Consider the following 25594-nt stretch of genomic DNA (forward strand, 5'->3'; position numbering starts at 1 on the left):
GAGAGGAGTCAAAACTGAGAAAACTGATCTGTATGGGGGAGGCTGTACTTTCAACTGGAGCTGACTGCCTGTTAATGAAAAGTTTTAATTCTCCAGAGGATTATAACAAGCTAGCATTCAAAACACGCAAAATCCAACTCAAACGTAGGGCTGGGCATTTGGTGCAGGTGTTGAGATGCTGCCTGGGATGCCTGCATCCCAGTCCAGCTCTGTATTCCAGCTTCCTGCTAATGTGAATCCTGAGAGGTGACTGAGCAGGTCATGGCTCAAGTATTGAAGTCCCTGCTCCCTAACATGGGAGCCCAGAGTGAGTTTCCAGCCTGTGGCTTTGTCCTGGCTACTGCGGACATTTGGAGAGGGAACCAGTGGATAGGAGATCTTTCTCTCTTTCAAATAAATACATAAAAATTTTAAAAAGTTCATGGGAAATATGTATTATGAACAAACTATACATGAATTTTAAAGAGCTTCTGGGACCAAAATAAATGTTTTTTTCTTTAAAAAAGTTTTTGTTCATTTACTTGAGTCCTAAAGACAGAGAGAGAGATAGAGAGAGAGAGAAATTGCATTTAATGATTCAAAAGCTGAATTTTTAAGTCTCCCTTTCCTCTCCAAACACTACTGCTTTGTAATCTTTTCCATCCTACTAAAGAATCCTCAGTAAAAAGCAACTCAATTTTTCCAGTTGCTCAGGTCAAACAATCTACAGTAATATTTCACTCTTGAAAGGTGAGCTCTTGCCCCTTTCCCTGTATCCTTTATCCAGTTACTTCTGCCACAGAGAGAAATCTGTGCCAAGATTTCACAGTATTTTACAAGTGAATTCCATGAGGATGGGGGCTGCAGGACTGAGTAAAACTATCCTCCAACTCCACAGAGTTAGTCACTAGGCAAACAGTCTTCTCAGACTGCAGCCCAGCCTGTCTGCCACTCCTGAGGACAGCTGTTACAGTAATTTTTTCTTTTAATTAAAAAGTTAATTTATGTTGAAGGCAGACATACATACACATGAGAGAGACATACAGACTGAAACAGCTCCCATCTGCTGGTTCACTCCCCTGTGTCTGTAATGTCTGGGCCTGGGCCAGCTCAAGCCGGGAGCTAGAAACTCAATCCAGGTGTTTCACATGGTGGTAGGGATCCAAGTACCACAGCCATAACTTGCTACCTCCCAGCAAGTTATGTGCTTTAGGAGGGAGCTGGGATTAGAAGTGGAACTAGGACTTAAACCCAGGCACTTTGATATGGGCTGTGGATATCCCAACTGGCTTCTTAACCTGCCAGGCCAAATGCCCACCCTTAGAGTAATTCTTAACTTTTCTTTTTCTTGGTTTTCTCTTTTCCACTTACATCAAAAGTCCCCAACCTGGTCTCTTCATGAGTCATTCCGTATTTCCTTCAGATTTCTCCCGAAGGCCACTTCAGCAGAGAGGCCCTTTGTGATACCCTGCATCAAATAACTCCCCCCTCCTGGATTTCCTGTCTGATCCCCTGGTTATTTATTATTTTTCTTCACAGTACTTACAAACATCTGTATGTTATCTGTCTGTACTAACTAGAAAGCAAGGTTCATGGGAGCAAAGATTTCATCATCATCTTCCTCTGCTATATCCCAGCACCCAGAATACCCAGTGCAGTGTAAACAAATGGCTATTTCATCTATACAGAGAATCACAACTCCTACTGGGCCTCTTCTCTGTAGCCCATGTTTTAGAAAAATGGTTCTCAATCTTTCTCCAGTATCCTAGTAGCATAAGGCATAGCAGAATCAGTACTGGTGACTAACGTGTTTTTAGCGCCATGCTGTGACATCAGTGTGGTCTGGTCTCTGGGGCTAGTACCTTGTTGGCTTTAGGATAATTCTCACTGACCTGTACTTGGGTGTGTTGCTATCAGTTTGGATGAGTGATGTTTTTCACAACACCTTTATATCATCACCATTATCACAGCAATAAGACTACTTTAAGACATTATTTATGAAACTTACTATCAACTGATCTGTTGGATGCTTTATATGCAGTAGCTTCCTGAATCCTGGTAAGAATCACTGCTATTTCTGTTAGCCTTCTCTTTTAACCTTATTGATAAACAAGATTCAGAAGTTAAGTAACTCTCCTAAGATCAAAAATCCAGCAGGCCATAAAATGGTATATATGGTATATCCACTATCAAGCCTCAGATGAACTATTATGCTATGATGCCATTTGAGAAATTTATGTAAGATCCAAGTGAGAGATACAATTTGATTCCTCTAAGAACCACTATGTAAGGATAGTGCCTCAGTTTTCATTTCTTTCCAGGAGCTATATATGTTCAGCTCAGAAATAATAAGTAAATAAATCCTTATACCCAGATATTTCTTTGGGTCTTGATCTTCTCATTTAATTTAGATTTGCCCAAATTTTTTATGCATTTCCTTTATGTTCTGTTAATCCTCTCCCTTTTAAAACATGCGCACTCCACTGAGATTTTATATTAGAACAGCTGGTTTATTATAAAAAATAAAAAGCAGACAAAATTGTAATTCAACAGTCTAACATTAAAACCAATCAGATATATGCTTTTGGAAAGCGAATACAAACACAAAAGTAATGGAACCAAGTGACAGAGCAGGTTATATGGTTGATATTCAAGAGTTCAAAGGAATAACTCTGGGCTTAGCTGCAGCTAGGGATACAGAGCCTAAGTAAAACTTACACTGATAAGCTCCTGCATTTAGCCAAGAGCTACTGTTTCATGGTAATCTAGCTTTACTATCTGTAGTTATTACCCAAAAGGTAATTTATAGAGGATCAACATCCTCTCCTCCTTTTCCTACCTTCTCCTCTACTTCTGAGGAAAGCCAAATTCCTTTACAAAGTATCTACTCACAAGATGACAAATAAATAGATTTGTTTTGGCACTCTAAAAAGTTTCTAATTACTGTTCTACCTCAAGAGAATCATGCTCTTCTCAAGGAAAAATCCACAGAACATTTCACCTAAAGGCAACTGTAGTTGACACCATTATCTGAAAACATAAAGATGAGAGGTGTATGAAACTCAGTTAAAAATAAAGTGATTCCATAATAAAACCTATTTTTTTAAAAGATAAAAAGAAATATATACCAACAATGTCTTCCAGATGAACTATAAATTTACCTTAGCAACTTCTTCTTCTAATCGTTCTTGGTACTGTTTTTCCAGCATCTTAACCATATTTGTTTCTGTTTTCACTCCAGATTCACCAGAAAACTAAATTAAAAAGAAAAATGACATGCTTATTTACACTAACTATAGAGCAGTTATTTTTAAACTTCTACTCTCCGAATATTTCCAAAATATCACTATTTCTTGCAAATCTATATAGTCTCAGCAAAAAAACCAAATTTCTGTTTTCCCCTAGGAATCAGGAATTTAAAATCCACTGAGTGAAGACCAGGGCTCTACACTTGAGGGACTGATAATAACACAAAGCTAAGGAGAGGCAGAGGAGACTTAGGTGGATTGACAAGCACTGTAAAAAGATGAGCAACTTTTCTATATGATGTGGTCTGTGCTGCAGGAGGCCTCATCTGCTATCCCAGCCTTGGCATCTTGAATTTTGGAGTTTCCTAAACACTATTCTAGAGAAGACATGGTCCTACTTCTCACAGTGGGAAGAAGAACTGTACAGGACAGAACACTGAAACCAACAGGAAAAACAGTCCATAATTTTGCACACAAGACATTTCAAATTATGCCATATGCTGGGGGAGGGGGGTTCTCTAACTTTCTTTGTGTTTTTCTTACTCGATGAAAACATACTGTCTACCTACACATTCTAGGTCTTTTATGTAAGATAACCTAATACTTATTATGCTTACTTCTCAGTAACTGTTTACTAATTACTGAATCACACAAACAAAAACAAAGTCAGTGTACATACTAGTTTAAAGAATAAAAATACCTCTATTGCACCATCAATATTGTCTTCATGACAACTTCCAGGGTATACTGTTCTCTGTACATCAGACTCCGTAATTACCATCGAATCAATGGAGAAACTAAATATAAATTTAAAAAGGTGAAAGCATTACTGCTGTGTGTTTCGCTGTTTGTCCAGAATTTACACCATGCATAAAGTGTATACTTGGGTAAAGAAACAAGAAAATCATAGATCAACAGTTTATAGATATTATAACTTAAGTCATTTTCAACTTGTTTTTCCAAACAAAAGTAACACAACTGAATATTTTAACAGATCGCCATTATGCCATTGTATGAAAAATGAAGTAGGAAACTAGGATACAGAGTTTTGGAGACTATTTTAACTTCTGTAGGGTAATCAAGAAAGGCCTCATGAGAACACAGTGCTTGAGAAGAGACACACAGGAGATGAGGGGGTTTCACATGCAAATATCAAGCAAGATCATTCTAGGTGGAACAAACAGCCAATGAGAAGTACCTAAAGCAGAAGTACACCAATATGTTCTCTTGAGATCCCCCAAAGAGAGTGTATGGTTTGAGAATACTTAAATGACAGGCAATTCAGGAGACAGAAGTCAGAGAGGCAAAGAAATGCATCATGTAGGACCCCGTAAGGCACCAAAAGGAAAGAACAGTGGGAGAGTAACATTATCTGTCCTAAATTTTAAAGCGAGTTCTGGCACCTGTGCTGACTTTGTTGAAAACAGACTTGAGGGAGTAGTTAGGGTGAGACAGGATGGTGAGATAGGGCGGTGGCAGGGACCAGGGTGGGGGTGAGGGTGGCAAGGAGTGATACAGGTCTTACGTACTTTGTAGGCAGAAAAGACAGGATTTGTGACTGAAGAGGTAGGAAAGAGGAGTTGTGACAGATGAGATAGTTGCAGAAGGAGCAAACTTTGAGACGATCCAAACCTCTACTTTGGATGTGGTGAGTTACAGCAGGAAAAAAAAAAACAGAAAAAATCCAGCAAGGATGTGAATAACCCTATCTTATGTTCCTTGAGTACTCACCACATCAATGGCAAAACCTAGCAGACAAGGGCTGATTTAATCTAGCATCGTCATAAAATAAAAGTGAGTAAAATTCTCCTAGTAAAATGTGTTTGGTTTATAACAGCATCTATTTCCCACATTTCAGAGAAATACCCCTGCTCTTATTTCTTGCAAATGCTACACACCTATCTCTGCTGAAGTTAACAATTTTTTCTTCAAGAACCATTCTGGTTCACACTTTGTTACAAGCTACAAATACTGCTGAATGGAGCCGAAAGGAGATGACTACCTTGTCTGAAGTGGGCTTTCATGAACAGGGTGAAGCCTCTCTTGCAAACAGGGGACTTCTGTCCCAGAGCTTCCAGCAGTTTCTTTCAACTGTTGCTGCAAAGAGGATACCAGGTGTTCTAATTCTTTAACTTGTTCTTCAAGTTGTTTCATCTTTTCAGTATCTTCCCGAGAAGGTAACTTGCTTTTATGATTGATATCTACATTATACAAATAGAAGAAAACATTCATTTAAATACAAATTTCTTAGTGAAATACCACAAGCACTTATTTGTATATACAGAAAATATTCATCCTTGTTTTAAAAAAAGCTTTTTTAGTGGTAATAACTCAAGTTTAAATATGAACTCAATGAAAATAGGAGAACAGTACAACTCAAGAGTATTTTTTCTTTCCTCACAGCTACAGTACTCCTAAATACAACAATTTTATGTCTTTAAATGTAAAACAAATTAAAATCATAGAATGTAAAAATTGGGAAGGGCCTTCCCTTCACTGTAATGAATGAAAGAATTCCTTTTCATTTTAACACTGAGAAAACTGAAAGGTTACAGTGAAATGCCCAAGTCTCTAAGTTGTCTTAATTTTAAAGTAAAAAAAAGTACTGAACATTTGGTGTTAATAAAATCATATTGTGGCACATAATCAAAATTTACCAATGTCATGCAAATTGGGCCTCTGAGAGTGAACTGACAATAACTTTGTCTCCTCTTTTGATAGGCTTTCTTCTGCAAATTCAAGTTTCATGCCATCTACTGGCTGTCCCTGAATGAAAACAAGAGAATAGCAGTGACATAATTACATGATGCAGTACTCTGAAATCCATATTAACGCAATTTTGTATTTAAGATGCTTTTACAAGATTGTGACACTCTGCCATAATCATTTTTCCTTCTAAGTTGTCCCATTTTCTCTTCTGATAGTGATTAATAACCTATCCCCTTCATAGCAGTGAAATTGTATTAGTAATGGTCTTTAATATTCAGAAGAAAGTTCATTTTTACAAAGCAGGTGCTTCACAGAATTTTGGTGGGAAGCTCATAATATTTACAAGTTGATCTTTGAAACTTCAACTATACACAGTAAAGTTTTTATTTAAAGTACATAATAAGATGTTATTTATTGCCAGATATATACAAGGGGTTTCTAAATTACATGGAAAAATAAAATTAAAAGATAATGCATATTTTCCATGAACTTTTTGAAGCCCTTCCATACTATGTACAAATAAGTAACAAACGGAATGCTGCTCTCTGCAGTAAACAGAGAAGAAAAATAATTAAAACAGAATCTTATTTTCTTAACTGTTAAAACCAGGCAGCAATATGTCAGATGCGTGTGTATTAATTTACTCATTCATGAAATATTTAACACTAACATTATGACACAAGAGAAAGGGAGAGTAAGAATATAAAATCAGTAAAATACTTTTGTGTGTGCATGTGTGTGTGTGTGTGTGTAGGTGGGTAGACCTGTCCTCACAGAATTTATCAATTAGTTGGGGAAATATATTTAACAACCAAGAAGTGCTGAACTATGAAATCTGACTAAAGTGATGCTGAGACAGAAGAAAGACTGATGTGGACTTGAGTAATTATGGAGAAGTCAAATTTGGACCTCAATTGTTTTTGGCAATTATTTTGAAAAGTTAGATAGTAGAGAAAGAGCATTTGTGAAAGAATAAATGGGGCCCCAAGTAGTGAAGACACTGACCTTGTTAAGACGGTTTAATCTAGATACTGAGTTTTAACTAAAGCTAGATGAATTCAAGCAAAGAGGAAGAGTTTGGACTTGCCACATTACATGAGCACAAGAGACTCTCAGAGCAGGTAATTAACAGAATAAAAATGATTTCCACTGAAGGCTGTTTTAGCTGGTCCCTCTTCTCATCAAGTCCTTTAGCCCACTCCTACTTCTTGAGCACTTGCCTATTTCTAGAGGATCTTGCCTCCCACTTCCCAGACAAAATAAAGACCATAGATAAGTCCTTAGGTTTCCTGACCAACCCTTCTGTATCTTTACCTAAACCATTCAGCAAATCTTTGCTATATGCTAAACAAGCACTGGGCTAAAAGAGGAAATAAAAATAAGCAAAAGATTCACTGATGCTAAATAGTTTAGGATCTGGTCGAAGAAGAAGAAAACAAATAATTGTAACAACATGAAAAGTAATGTGATCCAAATGTAAATTTTTAGAAATAGCTGTGGGTGGGGCCGGCACTGTAGCCCAGTGGGTTGAAACGCAGGCCTGCAGTGCTGGCATCCCATGTGGGTGCCAGTTCGAGTCCTGGCTGCTCCACTTCTGATCCAGCTCCCTGCGAATGCACCTGGGAAAGCAGTGGAAGATGACCCAGGTTGTTGGGCCCCTGCACCCATGTGGGAGACCTAGAAGAAGCTCCTGGCTCCTGACTTCGGATTGGCTCAGCTCCGGCTGTTGTGGCCATTTGGGGAGTGAACCAGCGGATGGAAGACTCTCTGCGTGTCTACCCCTCTCTGTAACTCCATCTGTCAAATAGATAAAATAAATCTTAAAAAAAAATAGCTGTGGAAACATGAAGAAAGAAGGATAATCAAGAATTTAAAATAACCAAAAAAGTTAAGTGTTACAAGCACAGATCTGTACAGGTGTTAAGGGAACAGAGAAAGAAATGTCTGAGGCAGGCAACAAAGACGACACGAAGGAAGTGGCATGTAACCAACTGGAACAACAAGAAGGAACAAACCAAGCAAACGGGAGGGAGATGAGCAGTACTAGGCAACTGGAACAACAAGAAGGAACAAACCAAGCAAACGGGAGGGAGATGAGCAGTACTAGGCGGAGGACACCATGGAAAACACTCAGAGGTGTGAAAGGTCAGGGTGCGTTTGGAAAACTGCAAATACTACAGTAAGGCTGAGGTCAGGAAGTGCTGTACACTGAGATTTAATGCCTGATTTGAGTCCCGGCTTCCTGCTAATGTGCATCCTGGGAGACAGCAGAAGATGGCCCAAGCTTGGGCCCTTGCCACTCATGTGGGAGACCCAGATGGAGTTCCTGGCTCCTAGTTTGGGCCTGGCCCAGTCCTGGCCAATGTGGGCATTGGGGGGAGTAAACCAGGAGATGGAAAATCTCTTCTTTCTCTAATGTTCCACCTTTCAAATAAGTAAACAAACAAACAAAAGTCCAACAAAAAAGTTAAGGCAATGATACACTGTGATAACCGATCTCCTTCATAGCAGAACCCTGCATGCTTTTGCGAACAGTAGTGAAGCTGCTATGCTAAAATGTGAACTTCATGGAGCGGTGTTGTGGCACAATGCGTTAAACTGCCACCTTGCAATGCTCCCATCCATGTAGTCACCAGTTCAAGTCCTGGTTGCTCCGCTTCCAATCCAACTTGTTGCTAGCTAATGCCTCTAGGGAAAGCAGAGGAAGTTGGCCCAAGGGCTTGGGAACATGCCACCCATGTGGGAGAGCCACATGGAGTTCCAGGTTCCTGGCTTCAGCCTGGCCCAGCCATTGCAGCCATTTGGGGAGTGAACCAGCGGAGGGAAGACCTCTCTTTCTACCTCTGCCTCCACCTCTGGCTCTCTGTAACTTGGCCTTTCAAATAAATAAAGAAATCTTTAAAAAAAAAATTAAGAGTGGGAATGTGAGAGGAAGGAGGAAGAAGGGTTGGAACGTGGGCGGGAGGTGGGGGGGCAAGTGTTACAACGTTCCTAAATCTGTATATATGAAATACATGAAACTTATGTAACTTAAATAAAATTTAAAAATAAACATATACAATTTAAAAAAGGAAATACTTGGCTGATAAAGCAGCTTACAAAAGGCAGGTAATACAATAAATACAAACACTATATTTCCCATTTTACAAACCTTGCTTATTCGTGTCTGAAGTAGTAAGAGTTTGTTGTATTCTTCTGTTATTTTGTTGAGAAGAGTTTGCATGTTTTCCTGAAAGTCTAGATGGTAAACAAATAATTATATCATTTCACTCCATAGTAAAAGTCTACATATTTTAATAAATGTTATTCACCTTTACAAAATTCCCACTTGAAATAAACCTCATGTACTTAGTAACCAAGATTAAAATCTCATTAATGGGAAGCACTTGCTACAAAGATAACTTGATAAACAAGAGTGTCAATTTGTTAAGTCAACAACAGGAGTCACTGTACACTTACTCCTCATGTAGGATCTTTGTCCTTAGTGTGCTGTACACTGAGATTTAATGCTATAACTAGTACTCAAACAGTATTTTTCACTTTGTGTTTCTGTGTGGGAGCAAACTGTTGAAATCTTTACTTAATGTATGCTAAACTGATCTTCTGTATATAAAGAGAATTGAAAATGAATCTTGATGTGAATGGAAGGGGAGAGGGAGTGGGAAAGGGGAGGGTTGCAGGTGGGAGGGAAGTTATGGGGGGGAAGCCATTGTAATCCATAAGCTGTACTTTGGAAATTTATATTCATTAAATAAAAGTTAAAAAAAAAAGATAACTTGAAATTTTGTATTAAAGTATGTTAACTTCTTTTGGGAATCAATTTGCACACAAATCATTAATTTTGCTTATTATACATACAAACGGATAGGGCTAGGAAATAGCCTGTAAGGAGTACTAAAAAATTAACTGAGGGTGAAATTTGTTAAACCAATGCTAGACTTAAACTAAGGCATATATTTCTTAACACATTCTTTATTTCTCAGTTTTCTTATTCATTTTAAAAATGATAACCAATGGTATTCACATAGTCAAAGTAACTTTCAAAGATTTGGATCTAAGATATAAAAATGAGGAAAAATATGAAAGGAGAGGAAGAGAAGATGAAAAGAAAATTTGTGGACAGTTTCAATTAGCTTCATAATAAGCATGACATATATATTAAATGTAAGACTTCATAAATCTGAAAAGACAAAATATTCAGATAATAAATTCAACTTGGCCTCAAATGATCAAATCAGTATTTAAGGTAAAAGAATCCCATTTCCTGTTTTAAGAAATTTAACACAGTTTAACAATGTGGAAAGCTTTTATTACCTTGAACTTTATATCTGTAATCTTGTAATTCTGATTCTTGATTTTCAGAAGTGAAAACAGTAGAATTCTCTCTTTCTTCTAAATTTATTTCACATTTTAAAGTAGGAGTATAATATTCACCAAGGACACTGCATAAAGTCTGTTAACATTAACAACAGAAGTGAGTTTTTTAAAGAAATTAAAATTTGATTTATGTCTCCAGAGATCATTAAATACCAATTTCCTAAATGTAAAAACAGTCAAAATGGTACAGGAAGCTCTAGTAAGCAAACATCCTCCATATACCAGTTCTATCTGGAAAAGAAATAATCAGGTCTAAACCTTTTCTCTATGTATAGAAAGACATGAAATCTCTGGTATGCAGGGATGGTTCAATGTGCGCAAATCAATCAATGTGATACACCACATTAACAGACTGCAGAAGGAAAACCATATGATTATCTCAATAGACACCGAGAAAGCATTTGATAAAATACAACACCCTTTCATGATGAAAACTCTAAGCAAACTGGGTATGGAAGGAACATTCCTCAATACAATCAAAGCAATCTATGAAAAACCCACGGCAACGTCCTATTGAATGGGGAAAAGTTGGAAGCATTTCCACTGAGATCTGGTACCAGACAGGGATGCCCACTCTCACCACTGCTATTCAATATAGTTCTGGAAGTTCTAGCCAGAGCTATTAGGCAAGAAAAAGAAATTAAAGGGATACAAATTGGGAAGGAAGAACTCAAACTATCCCTCTTTGCAAATGATATGATTCTTTTTTCAGGGGATCCAAAGAACTCTACTAAGAGACTATTGGAACTCATACAGGAGTTTGGCAAAGTAGCAGGATATAAAATCAATGCACAAAAATCAACAGCCTTTGTATACACAGGCAATGCCATGGCTGAGGAAGAACTTCTGAGATCAATACCATTCACAATAGCCACAAAAACAATCAAATACCTTGGAATAAACTTAACCAAGGACTTCTATTTCTTTCTTTAAGGTTTTGCAATGATGAAAATTACAAAACCTTAAAGAAAGAAATAGAAGAGGATACCAAACAATGGAAAAATCTTCCATGCTCATGGATTGGAAGAATCAATATCATCAAAATGTCCATTCTCCCAAAAGCAATTTATAGATTCAATGCAATACCAATCAAGGTACCGAAGACCTTCTTCTCAGATCTGGAAAAAATGATATGAAATTCATATGGAGGCACAGGAGACCTCGAATAGCTAAAGCAATCTTGTACAACAAAAACAAAGCCGGAGGCATCACAATACCAGATTTCAGGACATACTACAGGGCAGTTGTTATCAAAACAGCATGGTACTGGTACAGAAACAGATGGACAGACCAATGGAACAGAATTGAAACACCAGAAATCAATCCAAACATCTATAGCCAACTCATATTTGATCAAGGATCCAAAACCAATCCCTGGAGTAAGGACAGTCTATTCAATAAATGGTGCGGGTAAAATTGGATTTCCACGTGCAGAATCATGAAGCAAGACCCCTACCTTTCATCTTACACAAAAATTCACTCAACATGGATTAAAGACTTAAATCTACGACCCGACACCATCAAATTATTAGAGAGCATTGGAGAAACCCTGCAAAATATAGGTACTGGCAAAGACTTCTTGGAAAATACCCCAGAAGCACAGGCAGTCAAAGCCAAAATTAACATTTCGGATTGCATGGAATTGAGAAGTTTTTGTACTGCAAAAGATACAGTCAGCAAAGTGAAGAGGCAACCGACAGAATGGGAAAAAATTTTTGCAAACTATGCAACAGATAAAGGGTTGATAACCAGAATCTACAAAGAAATCAAGAAACTCCACAACATCAAAACAAACAACCCACTTAAGAGATGGGCCAAGGACCTCAATAGACATTTTTCAAAAGAGGAAATCCAAATGGCCAACAGACACATGAAAAAATGTTCAAGATCACTAGCAATCAGGGAAATCCAAATCAAAACCACAATGAGGTTTCACCTCACCCCGGTTAGAATGGCTCACATTCAGAAATCTACCAATAATAGATGCTGGAGAGGATGTGGGGAAAAAGGGACACTAACCCACTGTTGGTGGGAATACAAACTGGTTAAGCCACTATGGAAGTCAGTCTGGAGATTCCTCAGACCTGAATATAACCCTACCATACAACCCAACCATCCCACTCTTTGGAATTTATCCAAAGGAAACTAAATTGGCAAACAAAAAAGCTGTCTGCACATTAATGTTTATTGCAGCTCCATTCACAATAGCTAAGACCTGGAACCAACCCAAATGTCCATCAACAGTAGACTGGATCAAGAAATTATGGGACATGTACTCTATAGAATACTATACAGCAGTCAAAAACAATGAAACCCGGTCATTTGCAACAAAATGGAGGAATCTGGAAAACATCATGCTGAGTGAACTAAGCCAGGCCCAAAGGGACAAATATCATGTGGTCTCCCTGATTGGCGACAACTAACTGAGCACCAAAGGGGAAACCTGTTGAAGTGAAATGGACACTATGAGAAACAGTGACTTGATCAGCTCTTGTCCTGACGGTTGATGTACAATGTAATACTTTATCCATTTTAGTATTTTTTTTTTTTTGTTCTAGTACTATTGGTTGAACTCTGTAATTAACACACAATTATTCTTAGGTGTTTAAATTTTAACTGAAAAGTGATCCCTGTTAGGAATTTGGAAAACCTTATGCTGAGTAAAATAAGCCAGTCCCAAAGGGACAAATATCATATGTTCTCCCTGATCGGTGACAACTAACCGAGCACCAAAAAGGAAACCTGTTGAAGTGAAATGAACACTATGAGAAACGGTGACTTGATCAGCCCTTGTCCTGACTGTTGATGAACAACTTAATACGTTATCCCTCTTAGTATTTTTTTTTGTTTGTTCTACTTAATACTTTTGGTTGAATACTGTAATCAATACACAGTTATTCTTAAGTGTTGAAACTTAACTGAAAAGTGATCGCTGTTAAATATAAGAGTGGGAATAAGAGAGGGAAGAGATGTGCAATTTGGGACATGCTCAAGCTGACTTGCCCCAAATGGTAGAGTTAGAAACAAACCAGGGGATTCCAATTCAATCCCATCAAGGTGGCATGTACCAACGCCATCTCACTAGTCCAAGTGATCAATTTCTGATCACAATTGATCTGAATGACAGGACTAAGAGTCAAAGGGATCACATAAACAGGACTAGTGTCTGCTAATACTAACTGATAGAATAAAAAAGGGAGAGAATGATCCAACATGGGAAGTGAGATACACAGCAGACTCATAGAATGGCAGATGTCCTAAACAGTACTCTGGCCTCAGAATCAGCCCTTAAGGCATGTGGATCTGGCTGAAAAGCCCATGAGAGTATTTCAGGCATGGAAAGCTAAGATACTCTGGCAAAAAACAACAACAACAACAACAAAAAACAAACCACAACCCCTAAATGAAAGATCTCCACGAGTGAGATCAGTGAGATCCCAGTGGAAAGAACAGGTCATCAAAGAAGGAGGTACCTTCCTCTGAATGGAGGAGAGAACTTCCACTCTGACTACGACCTTGCCTAAATATGATCAGAGTCAGTGAACTCAAAAGGCTTCCATAGTCTTGGCAACTCATGACAAGAGCCTAGGGTGATTACTGATGCCATAAACAAGAGTGTCAATTTGTTAAGTCAACAACAGGAGTCACTGTGCACTTACTCCTCATGTAGGATCTTTGTCCTTAGTGTGCTGTACATTGAGATTTAATGCTATAACTAGTACTCAAACAGTATTTTTCACTTTGTGTTTCTATGTGGGTGCAAACTGTTGAAATCTTTACTTAATATATGCTAAACTGATCTCCTGTATATAAAGAGAATTGAAAATGAATCTTGATGTGAATGGAAGGGGAGAGGGAGCGGGAAAGGGGAGGATTGCGGGTGGGAAGGAAGTTATGGGGGGGAAGCCATTGTAATCCATAAGCTGTACTTTGGAAATTTATATTCATTAAATAAAAGTTAAAAAAAGAAAGACATGAAATCTTACATCAGTAAAATATTAATCTTCACTACACAGAGCTAAATTTTTCTGTTTCCTTCTAACAGTAAAAACACAGCTTGTACTTTAATCACTTCCTAGTTTGGATACTATTCTGATGTTATCTCTGTTAGGTTAACTAATTCTGAAAACACACACACACACACACACACACAGGACAAGAACGGAAGTTCAGAAATAATGATTAGCAAAAGTTTTCTTTTTTTAATATTTATTTGAAAATCAGAGTCAGAGAAGGAGAGACACAGAGAGAGATCTTCTATCCACTAGTTCACTCCTCAAGTAGCTGTAGGGGCCAGGGCTGAGCCAGGAGCTTTCACTAGGGTCTTGCAGGTAGGTGGCAGGGGCCCAAGCACTTGGGCCATTTTCCAGTGCTTTTCTCAGGCCACTAGCAGGGAGCTGGACTGGAAGTAGAGCAGCCGGGACTCTAACTGGAGCCCATACGTAGGTGGCAGTTTTCCCCGCTATTCTACAATGTCAGCCGTTACTAAGAATTCTTTATGGGTGAACGTTTGGCACAGTGGTTAAGATTCCACCTTCCTGCCAATGCAGACTTTGGAAGGCAGCAGTTAACACTCAAGTATTTTAGGGTCCCCGTCTCCCATGTGGGAGATGAGAATTGAGTTCACAGTTCTTGGCTTTGGCCTGTCCTGTCCCAGCCCTGGTATTGTGGGCATCTGGGGAATGAACCAGCAGATGGGATATCCCTGTCTACGTTTTTCTCTCTGCTTTTCAAATAATTTTTTGAGTGAAGTCTATAAATCTAGAGAAATTATAGAATATCAAGCAGGTGATTATATTCATTTACTTTTGGATAACAAAAAGCAGTCTTCTGTGGTTTATACATACAAGAACATTAAACATATCTGATATATTATTCCAGTTGTTCTCCTCAGCAACAAACAATTCTAACAACATTTAAAATAACACACCGCATAATGATTTGCTAAGTTTTGCCTTTACCCTTCACACAACATTAAATAACTATCAACAACTTCCAGAAATGAAAACCAATCTGGCAGCAACTTTTTCTTGCCATTATTTCTTGAGATTTGCTTAAAATTTAACTATACTTCCAATTGAGTTTATTAAATTTCAGCATATCCCCTAAAATTGAATTTTATCACATTAGAGTTTAAGAAACCTTAACTGACCAATTTATAGATGAACAAACAAGGACCTAGGAAGAGTAAGCCGCCTAACCACAGCAGCTATCAGCGATTAGTCTGTTCTACTGGTGAGATAATTTACTTGTATTTCTTTGTTGCAAACTGACTCTCAGAGAAACTTTAAGTGTTCATTTTAAGCTTAAAAACTCAGGAATACTCACTGCAGTTCTGAAGCAAGGCAGTTGGGAAAACCAGTCTGGAGGATTCTGCTTACCAAATCAATAGCCACCTAAGATTTCGCACTTTTTATCTAAAAGTACTTCTGGCTAATCTCTTACCTGTGAAATACAGGAACATTCCTCAGATACTGCCTTTTGAAGTTTTCCAATGAGCACCTGCAAAGGCTTTGCTTCATCACCTAATGGAACAGATACCGCATTGAGACATTTAATTGACATACTTAGTAAGTAATGTATCTATCACAGGGTTGCAACTGGAAGCTTCCCTGTTGTAAGACTGGCTTTAAGTGCTTTATTTTTTCAAAATTATTTTCCAATTGCTCAATGTTAACCATCTCAGATAATTTGTAAGATTTTCCATTTTCATTCTACAAATGGTAAACAAGGGACTTCCAACTTTTTTTTTACTACAACCCAATACAAAAAATATCTTACATCATTATCATTCATGATATACATTTGACACTGAAGCAAAAATTTCTGAAATCAGTATTTACTCCATTTGTTAAGCACTCTAATGCTTTTTTTGTTCTCCCCAACCATTTTAAAATAACGCTACTCACACTAAACTGACTTCATCACCCATCAACAGACTCATTACCTTGCAATCTGGAAAACACTGGACTATATGAGTAGTCATAACAACCATGCTTCGTAGGCTATTAAACTGAAGCCCCAACAACTCCTGAAGTGAAAATGTATCCTGTATGTAGTCACTTCTGAAATTCTATTCTATTCTATTCAACAGAGCAACTACATTAGAACACTTATGAATCACCTCTAACACAGGAATCCTGGTTAACTGAGTAACTAAATTACTATCAAAAAGTTAACAGCCAGGGCCGGCACTGTGGCGTAGTGGGTAAAGTCGTTGCTTGCAGTGCCAGCATCCCATATAGGTGCCAGTTCTAGTCCCAGCTGCTCCTCTTCTGATCCAACTCTCTGCTATGGCCTGGGATAGCAGTAGAGGATGGCCCAAGTCCTTGGGCCCCTGCAACCACGTGGGAGACTCTTTCAAATAAATAATATAATTTTAAATAATATAATCTTAAAAAAAAGATTTATTTATTTGAAAGAGTTACAGAGAAGAAAGGCAGAGAGAGAGGTCTTCCATCTGCTGGTTCACTCCCCAATTGGCCACAATGGCCAGAGCTGCGCCAATCCGAAGCCAGGAGCCAGGAGCTTCCTCCGGATCTCCCACGTGGGTGCAGAGGCCCAAGGCCTTGGGCCATCCTCTATTGCTATCCCAGGCCATAGCAGACAGCTGGACCAGAAGAGGAGCAACTGGGACTAGAATTGGCACCCAATTGTGATGTCGGCACCTCAGGCCAGGGCTTTAACCTGCTGCACCACAGCGCTGGCCCCAAATAAATCAATCTTTAAACAAAAAAAAAAGAGTTAACAGTGGTTGACGTCTGGCCTAGTGTTTAGGAGCCCCACACCTCAACCCTAATCCCACACTGGAGTACCTGAGTTGAAAGTCCGAGCTCTGTTTCCAATTTCAGCTTCCCACAATGTGCACCCTGGTAGCCAGCAGACGATGGCTCCAGTAATTGAGTTCCAGCCACACATGTGGGAGACCTGTATTCAGTTCTGGGCTCCTGGCTTTGGCTACTGGCACAGGACCACTGCTATTATTTGGGGAGTAAACTAATGTATGAAAGATTACTTTATCTTTTTTTTAACTCTCTGTGCCTTTTGAATAAACTAATAAATTTTAAGTAAAAAAATCCTACAGTAAGTCTTGTCATCAATCGCATAAATATGCCTCAGAGCACATAAAGCATTTTCTAATCAAACTCCTGTTAATCTTTCTGGCTCTGGCTCTGGCTCCCCCGCCCCTTCCCCCATTTCTCATGATTTGAATTCTTAATTCTCCAAGAGATGCATTCTAACACCTCCAGAGCTTAAAGACTTTAGAGTGTCCCCTAAAACTCCAACCCACTACTCCTGCCCTCTGCTTCATGCTGCTCATCCTCCCAGGACGTATGAGACTTTCTTTTTCCCATTCTTTGTATTCATTCTTCTATTTCAGAAATTGTCATTTTACACATGCTTTCCCAACAGACTGTGGCTTCTGGCTGAAAATGATTCCATGACTTTAGTTTTCTCAAGTACTTAGACAGACGTCCAATGACTGTATGAACCCCACTCGTCTTCCTCAAAGGATTCTAAAGGATTCTAAAATAAGCACAGACTTATGGAACGGTGGGCTCTAAGTGAACATTTACTCCTTGACACTTTTACATTGAGAAACGATTTACCTGCTTCTTTTGTTTTTGTATTTTGTAGCTCTAACTGGTGTATTTTCTCAAGTTCCTTGATCTTTTCCTCTTGAGCAGAAATAAGCTCCTCTTTAAGCCTGCAAAGAGCTTTATCTTTTTCATTTTCCATGTATTCACGAACCTGATCCACATGAGTTGAATAAACCAGGGAGAGGCATATGCGTTGGGCTTCCATCTGTAGCCTTAAATCATTCTTAAAGTGAATGCATAGAAACATTAGAAAATGTTAAAATGACAATCATATACTTTAACTTGCATTTCTTTGCATATACTAACTACAAGGGAGAAAACACATTATGGTTTAAAAATTCATATAAAGTCTATTTTTTTCCCCACTCTTCACTCTGTTGCAGTGATCTACTTGTCTTTTTCAAGGAAAGTAGCACAATGTATGCATTACCTCAATTGTATAGCAAATTCTGACATTTGGTTTAACTAGTATGAGTCACTTTTGACTTTTATTTTAAAATACTTTAAATGTAATGCAAAGAGTAGTAAACAAAATTTACATTAACAGAAGCCAACATTTTTATCTTTCATTTTTATTCCCCTATCATCCTTTCATTTTTAATTTTCTCCACATCACTTATTACCTGTGGGGAGCAACTGGGAGCAACTCGGACTAGACTAAGTTACTGGAATTAAGACTTATTCTATGCATCTGCTCTCCCACAATATGGCGCTGGGAGAGGAGGAAACAGCTTCTACTCAGCTGCCTCCAGTTCAACCAATAAACAGCAGGACCTGCTCCTGATTGGAGGAGAGCAGCGTACTCGGCGTGTGGGTAGCGGAGTTGGGATTGGTGGAAGAGGACTATAAAGGAGGAGCGAGACAACATGCACCGGGAACATCTATCTGAAGGAACACCTGTGCAGCCCCCAAGAGAGCCGGCCAGCGGTGTGCCGCTCCCCCGCGGAAGTGGGGAAAGTGGCAGGGGGAACCGCCCTTCCACGGAGGTGGAAGGGACGGTAGCCAACCCGGGAAGAACCAGCAGCAAACCGGGGAGGGCCGAGCAGACAAAAGAACAGCGCAAGGTCCTGTGTCGTGACTCGGATATGAAGCCTAGCCAGGGCCCTGTGTCGTTCCTCCACGAAGAGGGGGAGCGACATAATGGTGCCGTGACTCGGATATGAAGCCTAGGCAGGGTCTAGTGTCGCTCCTCCACGAAGAGGGGGAACGACATAATGGTGCCGTGACTCGGATAGGAAACCTAGGAGGGAAGAAGTGGGAAGAAGTGGAAAAATACCGGAGAGAGAGACTAGCAAAGAGCCTAGGGAAAAGCCAGACGGAAAAGGTGCCGGAAGAAGCTATCGAAAGCCTAGGCATAGACTCGGATACGGACTGTGGGAAAGAAGTTAGGATTGAAAGCGAAAGTGAAAGCTTTCATAGACTCGGATGCGGACTATGGCGGGGAAGCTAGGAGATTGAAAGCGAAAGTGAAACCTGGAGGAGGCTTGGACTCAGATGCGGACTGTGGGGAGAAACCGGGAGAAATGAGAGGGGAATATTGTTGTTGGAAGAAAAGTTAGGGAAACATACCGGGTAGAGAAAAATGTTAGGGAAATTGAAGCCGCGGGGGCAGGCCGAGGCGGAGACGTAAGCTATCCTGGAATTCTTCAAGTCAGCCCGGGGAGCAAAAGGCGAAAATCTGGAACCAGAGGCAGAGACGTGGGCTGCCAGGTTGGAATTCGCCAGGTTAGCCTGGGGAACTTGGACTGAATGCTGGTGGCGGAAACGTGAGCTGGGCTGTGTGACTCGCGGAAGCCGCTGCGCGCAGAGAGAGCCCGCGGGGCACAAGTGGGGAAAGCGCACGGGGTGCGGATAGATAGGGAACGTGGGGCTAGCGCGAAGGCCGTGGAGACCACGGAGCACGCGAAGCCGAGCCGCGCAGAGCCGGGAACCCACCGCAGGGCGGGCGCCGAGAAGCAGCCTCGGGGCGGGCGCCGGGAAGCCGTGGGGATAAGAGAAACAGAAGTTTAGAAGTAAAATGAGAGAAATAGGAATGCTGGCAGATAGAAGTAAAATAGGAGAAATAGGAATGCCCGGAGATAGAGAAAGTGAAAAATAAGGCCTCCCCACACCACAGCAATGAGAGAGCTTGGATTCTGTCTGCCTGATTAGTAAGACGATAAGCACCTGCGGGCGGCTAGCAGCTTATGCGCCGCAGGTCACCGAAGACAGGCACGTTATCAACACCAATAAGTCTCCCCACAAGACGGCAATGAGAAGGCTTGGATTCGGTTTGCCTGATTGATAGGGCTTGTAAGCACCTGCAGGCAGTTCTAGCAGAGCAGAGCATGCACTGCAGGGCACCGAACACAGGCACGCATCAGTGCCTAAAAACCTCCTCACAACATGGCGAAGAGAGGACCCGGATTCGGTTTGCCTGATTGATAGGGCTTGTAAGCACCTGTGGGCAACTCTAGCAAGCAGAGCAGAGTGTGTGCCACGGGGCACCGAAGACAGGCGCGTATCAACGCCAAAAATAAAAAGAAAGGGGGATCTGTGGGGAGCAACTGGGAGCAACTCGGACTAGACTAAGTTACTGGAATTAAGACTTATTCTATGCATCTGCTCTCCCACAATATGGCGCTGGGAGAGGAGGAAACAGCTTCTACTCAGCTGCCTCCAGTTCAACCAATAAACAGCAGGACCTGCTCCTGATTGGAGGAGAGCAGCGTACTCGGCGTGTGGGTAGCAGAGTTGGGATTGGTGGAAGAGGACTATAAAGGAGGAGCGAGACAACATGCACCGGGAACATCTATCTGAAGGAACACCTGTGCAGCTCCCAAGAGAGCCGGCCAGCGGTGTGCCGCTCCCCCGCGGAAGTGGGGAAAGTGGCAGGGGGAACCGCCCTTCCACGGAGGTGGAAGGGACGGTAGCCAACCCGGGAAGAACCAGCAGCAAACCCGGGGAGGGCCGAGCAGACGAAAGAACAGCGCAGGGTCCTGTGTCGTTCCTCCACGAAGAGGGGGAGCGACATAATGGTGCCGTGACTCGGATATGAAGCCTAGCCAGGGCCCTGTGTCGTTCCTCCGCGAAGAGGGGGAGCGACATAATGGTGCCGTGACTCGGATATGAAGCCTAGGCAGGGTTTAGTGTTGTTCCTCCACGAAGAGGGGGAGCGACAATTACCACCTGGTTACATTATATATCTACTTGCCTATCATATTTCATTTTCCTTTAAAACCTGTAAAATACAAGCTTTTTCTTTATTGCCTATTTTTATTCACTGTTCTATCACCAGTGCCTAGAACAGTACCTTGGAATGTAGCAGAGGTTCCTCAAGCATTATTAAATAAATGTTGCACTGAAGTGCCTCCTCACCACACACCACCACCACAAGGATCTAGTTCTATTTCTGGGCTTTCCATTATGTTCCACTGATCTGTCTACCCCAACTTCAAATCACATTGTCCAATACCATTTTATAAGCTTTGCTATTAAAAATTTTTTTCATCAAATTACAGTGAAAGTAGAGAATAATTTGGTGATAACTGACACTTTACTTTGTATCTTTCAACTACTTAATAAGATACATACTACCACACTGTCAGATGTTTATGTTCTTTTTAAGATAATTTTAACAAAGGTTCAAACTATCTTATGTAGATGTCAAGTTTTGTTTCTTCTGTTCATATCCTTGATCTCATTTCTACTTCTGCTAAAATGCATTTACGAAGAACTATAAAAGAATGTTGAAATAGTAAACTTGGCAGTGAGTACATATCCTTTAAATATTTAAACAGGAATGCTTCTAAATTTCACCATTAGAAATATTACCTGCTAAATGTTTTGATGAAATTTTCCTTCTACTGCTGGTTTCACTTCCTAATTTTACTATTATAATTAAGTTGTTAAATTTTTTATAGATTCTTTTCTAGCATATACTAAAATGATCATAAGAGTTCTCTCCTGTGATGTAACAATGTGGAGATTAAGTTAATTGTTTTTTCAGATGTTGAACTATACTTCTACTCTTGGGATAATTTTCTAATATTTTGTTCAGGATTTTACAACCACATTCATAAGTGAAATTAGTCTGTTATTTTCTTGAACTGTCCTTATTAGGTTCACCTATCAGTATTATACCAACCTCATAAAATAAACCTGGTGGCTTTCCTTCCTCGCATCTTTCTACTTTCCTTTCTTCCTCTTCCCACTCTCTCTTTAATCCCATTTTAGTAAGCAATTAGATATTCTTCTCTGAGACTGGTATTATCCACTTCTGAAATGGTCTCAGTTGAGTATTTTTGGTTGAAAGACAGGTAAAATGGAAAATGAGTACTATTTCAAATTCTTTAGTATCTACTATATTTTATTCAGATTTTGCATTTCTATTAAATTGTGGTAATTTATATTCTTCCAGAAAATCATCTATTTTACCTACATTTTCATATTTATTGGTAGAGTTTATAGTTCATTTATGAATGCTAGAAATGGTGCTTGTACTTCCTTATTTTCATTATTCATTTCATTTATACGTCTCCCCCTAATCCTTGTTCAGATTCTCAGAGACCTACATAGTAATCCTATCATTAACTTTTTCAAATACTTTCAAAATTATTGAAAATTCTCCTTTTGGTTTTGCTTATTTCTGCTGTTAACTTTTTACTTCCTTCTACTTTGAGTTTATATACTCTGATACTATTCAGCTTTTCATATAAATAATTCACCTGCTTTTTACTATTTCTTGTTTATAAAATGGGTATGTTTAAGGCTGAAAATTGCCTTCTAAGCACCATGTGTTATGTATTCTGCCTTTCCTGGTTCTTCTTGTGCATTTATTTTTCAAGATGAACTGTAAACACTGTTGAATTTCAGTAACTTTCCACTGTGAGTTGGACTGGAACTATGTAAGGTTTGTGGTCTACTCTACAGAAAACCTGGTACTTTATAATGTTAAAACTTTTCCACTCAGAAATGAGATTTTTCATTCATTCACATCGCAAATCTCTCATTAAAGTACTACACTATTGTCTGCATTAGTCTGACACATTTTTGGCTAAGTTTATGAAAATTTATTTTACATTAAGGATTTTCTGTTCCTTGCTTTTATATTTATTAATATACCTGTGAATTATGACAACTATCCTTGAATTTACACCACACATATTTGTCTCTGCAATGATTATGCCCTACAGAATAATGCTGAATAGCAAGTGACAACAGGTATTCTGATATTCTTCCTAATGCTAACTTGAAGGCCTATGCTGTTTCACCACTGATTCTTGGTAAGGGGACTTTATTTTCCTGCCTGTTCACTAACTCACTGATCCATGCACAAAAGTTTATTAACTGCCTACATTGTGGCAGACATCATTCCGGGCACTAAGGTCCCAGCAGACAGCACCCTGCTCTTAAAGAACTGATACTGGAGCAGTTCTTGTTGCTTCTCAGCTCCACAATCTTTCAATTCCAATAATTACCTTCATTTTAAGCACACACACTTCAATCCATGGCCTCTCTCAGTATCCAACCAATGCAGACAAGACTTCTATAATGTTTTTATTTTTCTCTTTCTGCTCAAATTTCCTAAATGTATTAAAATAATATGGAATTGCACTTCAAAATCATTCGACTTTTTTCCTTTCAGTTAAAAAAAAAAACTCAGTGGTTGCATTCATTTTGGTTTTGGTGAGAAACAGCCTGTTTCACAAACTAAGCTTAGTAACAAGAATAGAAGTATTTTTGTGGCCTTCACGATATTCTAAGCATACTTGGGCTGCTCATAGGTGTGAATGGAGTGTTGAGTCACTGCTAGGTTTTTTCTGTGCGCTTCCCTACAAACACACCCACCACTCCCCTTGCCACCACCAAAGGAGTGTGTGTCCTAGCAAGGACAAGGGGGCAGGGAGGGCTATACAGACTTGCTTCCCTTTCAAGGACGAAGGACAGGGTGTGTGGATTCCTTTAAAGTATCTTTACAGAGAAAATAAAATTGTTACTAAGAAAACTGGACCATTTCTACAGCTGAGGTACTATTCAGCTTTTCAAACGAATAATTCACCTGCTTTGTGCTATTTCTTGTTTATAAAATGGGTATGTTTAAGGCTAAAATTGCCTTCTAAGAACCATGTGGTACGTATTCTGCCTTTCCTGGTTCTTCTTGTGCATTTATTTTTCAAGATGAACTGTAAACACAGCTGAATTTCAGGTCCTCTCCTAATAATGCTATTCTAAAAGATTTTAATGATGTCTGACATTTTTAGAAGTAAAAACCACACATTATGGTTTTGAAAACAATGACAGATATCTAAAGAGCATTAAGAGTCAAGCAATCTGAACTTTTCATTCTATTCTGATGACTTAAAAAGTAAAATCTGTATTTGACCTGAGATAAATGTAAGTCATTGGAAATAAAAAGAGAACCTTTCCAATGGCTTCCCACCACCACGCTTAGAATGAAATCTAAACTCCTCCAAGCCTGTGAGGCTAACGTTCAGTCTCTTCATTCTTCAAATCCTGCTTCCACTTTCCTCTTCTAACTCATTACAGAGCTCTTCATCCTGTTCCACAGTCACCCATGGCTAATTCCCACACGGCACACTCTTCTTCTCATTCAGATCTCAGCTCCAGTGTCAATTCCTCCAAGGGACCCTTCCCGACCACTGTGTGGAACTGGGACACCACCATCACCTCCACATTGTCCTCTTCATCACATTTACCAGTTTCTAATCACCCTACTTGGTTTCCTGGCTCACTGCATTAGAGACATGCTCCTTGAGTCCCAGAACCATGTTCTCCAACATACTCACATCACTGCAGGAGACCCAGTAAGTATTTGTTACCTAAGAAACACACAAAATCTGAGTTGGCATCATTTTACTGAAGCTACTCAGTTTTCTGAGTATTTTTTAATAACAGTACTGGCAAATATAAATGATCAGGAGTGATCTAATATTATTCACTGTATACATTTTTAAATTACTTAGATATATTCAGAGTTAATACTGTTTTTTCTCCTTTAAGTATCACAAGATTCTGGGAGTGTTAGGAAACTAGCACAGTTTTAGCCAGGTGGCCACATGGCCCAACCTCTGTGGTCATGCTCCACCCCCATCCTAATGGGATTTGCTGCTCCTGCTTCCCTGCCCACCCTCAGGCAAAGTTTTAAAAGGGCCTGTTCCTGAGCACGTGCCCTCTTGGTTCTCTCCTGCTCTCTCTTGGCTCCTCTCCTCCTCTCGTCTCTCTCCTTTCTCTCTCTCTCTCTCTCTCTCTCTCTCTCTCTTACAGTCTCCTTCTCTCTTTTTCCTTCGGCGCCCCTTCACTCTGGACTGTTGGGTGTTCCCCAATAAACCCTCTCCCTTACTCCGGTGTTCGGTGTGTTTTGCGACGGCTAACATTAACATATAACAGGGAGAACTCAGTGTTTTTTTTTTCCTCTCTAGGGAAATACAATTTTGTAACTAATGACAAATTATTAACAGTACTTAAAAAGCCTAGGACTTCATTTGCACTTGAGGAACCTTGAAAACACCAGTGTGAAATAAAAACTCTAAAACCAATCTTTGAGATTGTAACGAAAGATTATAAAATTAATAACTTTTCTATAGCTGGGATTCTCAACAGTCATTTAAACATTTATATTTCCAAAGAAAATGTAAAACCATCAGTATGTTTTATATTCTGAGCACAATACGTAACGTG

The 25594-nt window shown here is 39.6% G+C and overlaps 1 protein-coding gene across 8 annotated transcripts in view; it reads right to left on the reverse strand.

Moving 5' to 3' along the window:
• The window catches only part of AKAP9 (A-kinase anchoring protein 9), a 168644-nt gene that overhangs the window by 84129 nt on the left and 58921 nt on the right, over window positions 1–25594 (reverse strand). For all 8 annotated transcript variants that reach the window (XR_016222257.1, NM_001375381.1, NM_001082351.2 and 5 more), the window contains 8 exons: window positions 17924–18137; window positions 15759–15838; window positions 10251–10389; window positions 9088–9173; window positions 5885–5993; window positions 5230–5428; window positions 3928–4024; window positions 3141–3233 (listed from right to left, as the gene is read on the reverse strand). Coding sequence is in view for 7 of the 8 variants with exons in the window: in NM_001375381.1 (NP_001362310.1) it covers window positions 3141–3233; window positions 3928–4024; window positions 5230–5428; window positions 5885–5993; window positions 9088–9173; window positions 10251–10389; window positions 15759–15838; window positions 17924–18137 (1017 nt within the window). In the remaining variant the exon portion in view is untranslated. The remainder of the gene's footprint in view (window positions 1–3140; window positions 3234–3927; window positions 4025–5229; window positions 5429–5884; window positions 5994–9087; window positions 9174–10250; window positions 10390–15758; window positions 15839–17923; window positions 18138–25594) is intronic.

This window comes from Oryctolagus cuniculus, chromosome 16, assembly GCF_051225735.1.
Source record: "Oryctolagus cuniculus isolate XC-2025 breed Fujian yellow rabbit chromosome 16, ASM5122573v1, whole genome shotgun sequence".
In the NCBI taxonomy this organism is placed as follows: Eukaryota; Metazoa; Chordata; class Mammalia; order Lagomorpha; family Leporidae; genus Oryctolagus; species Oryctolagus cuniculus.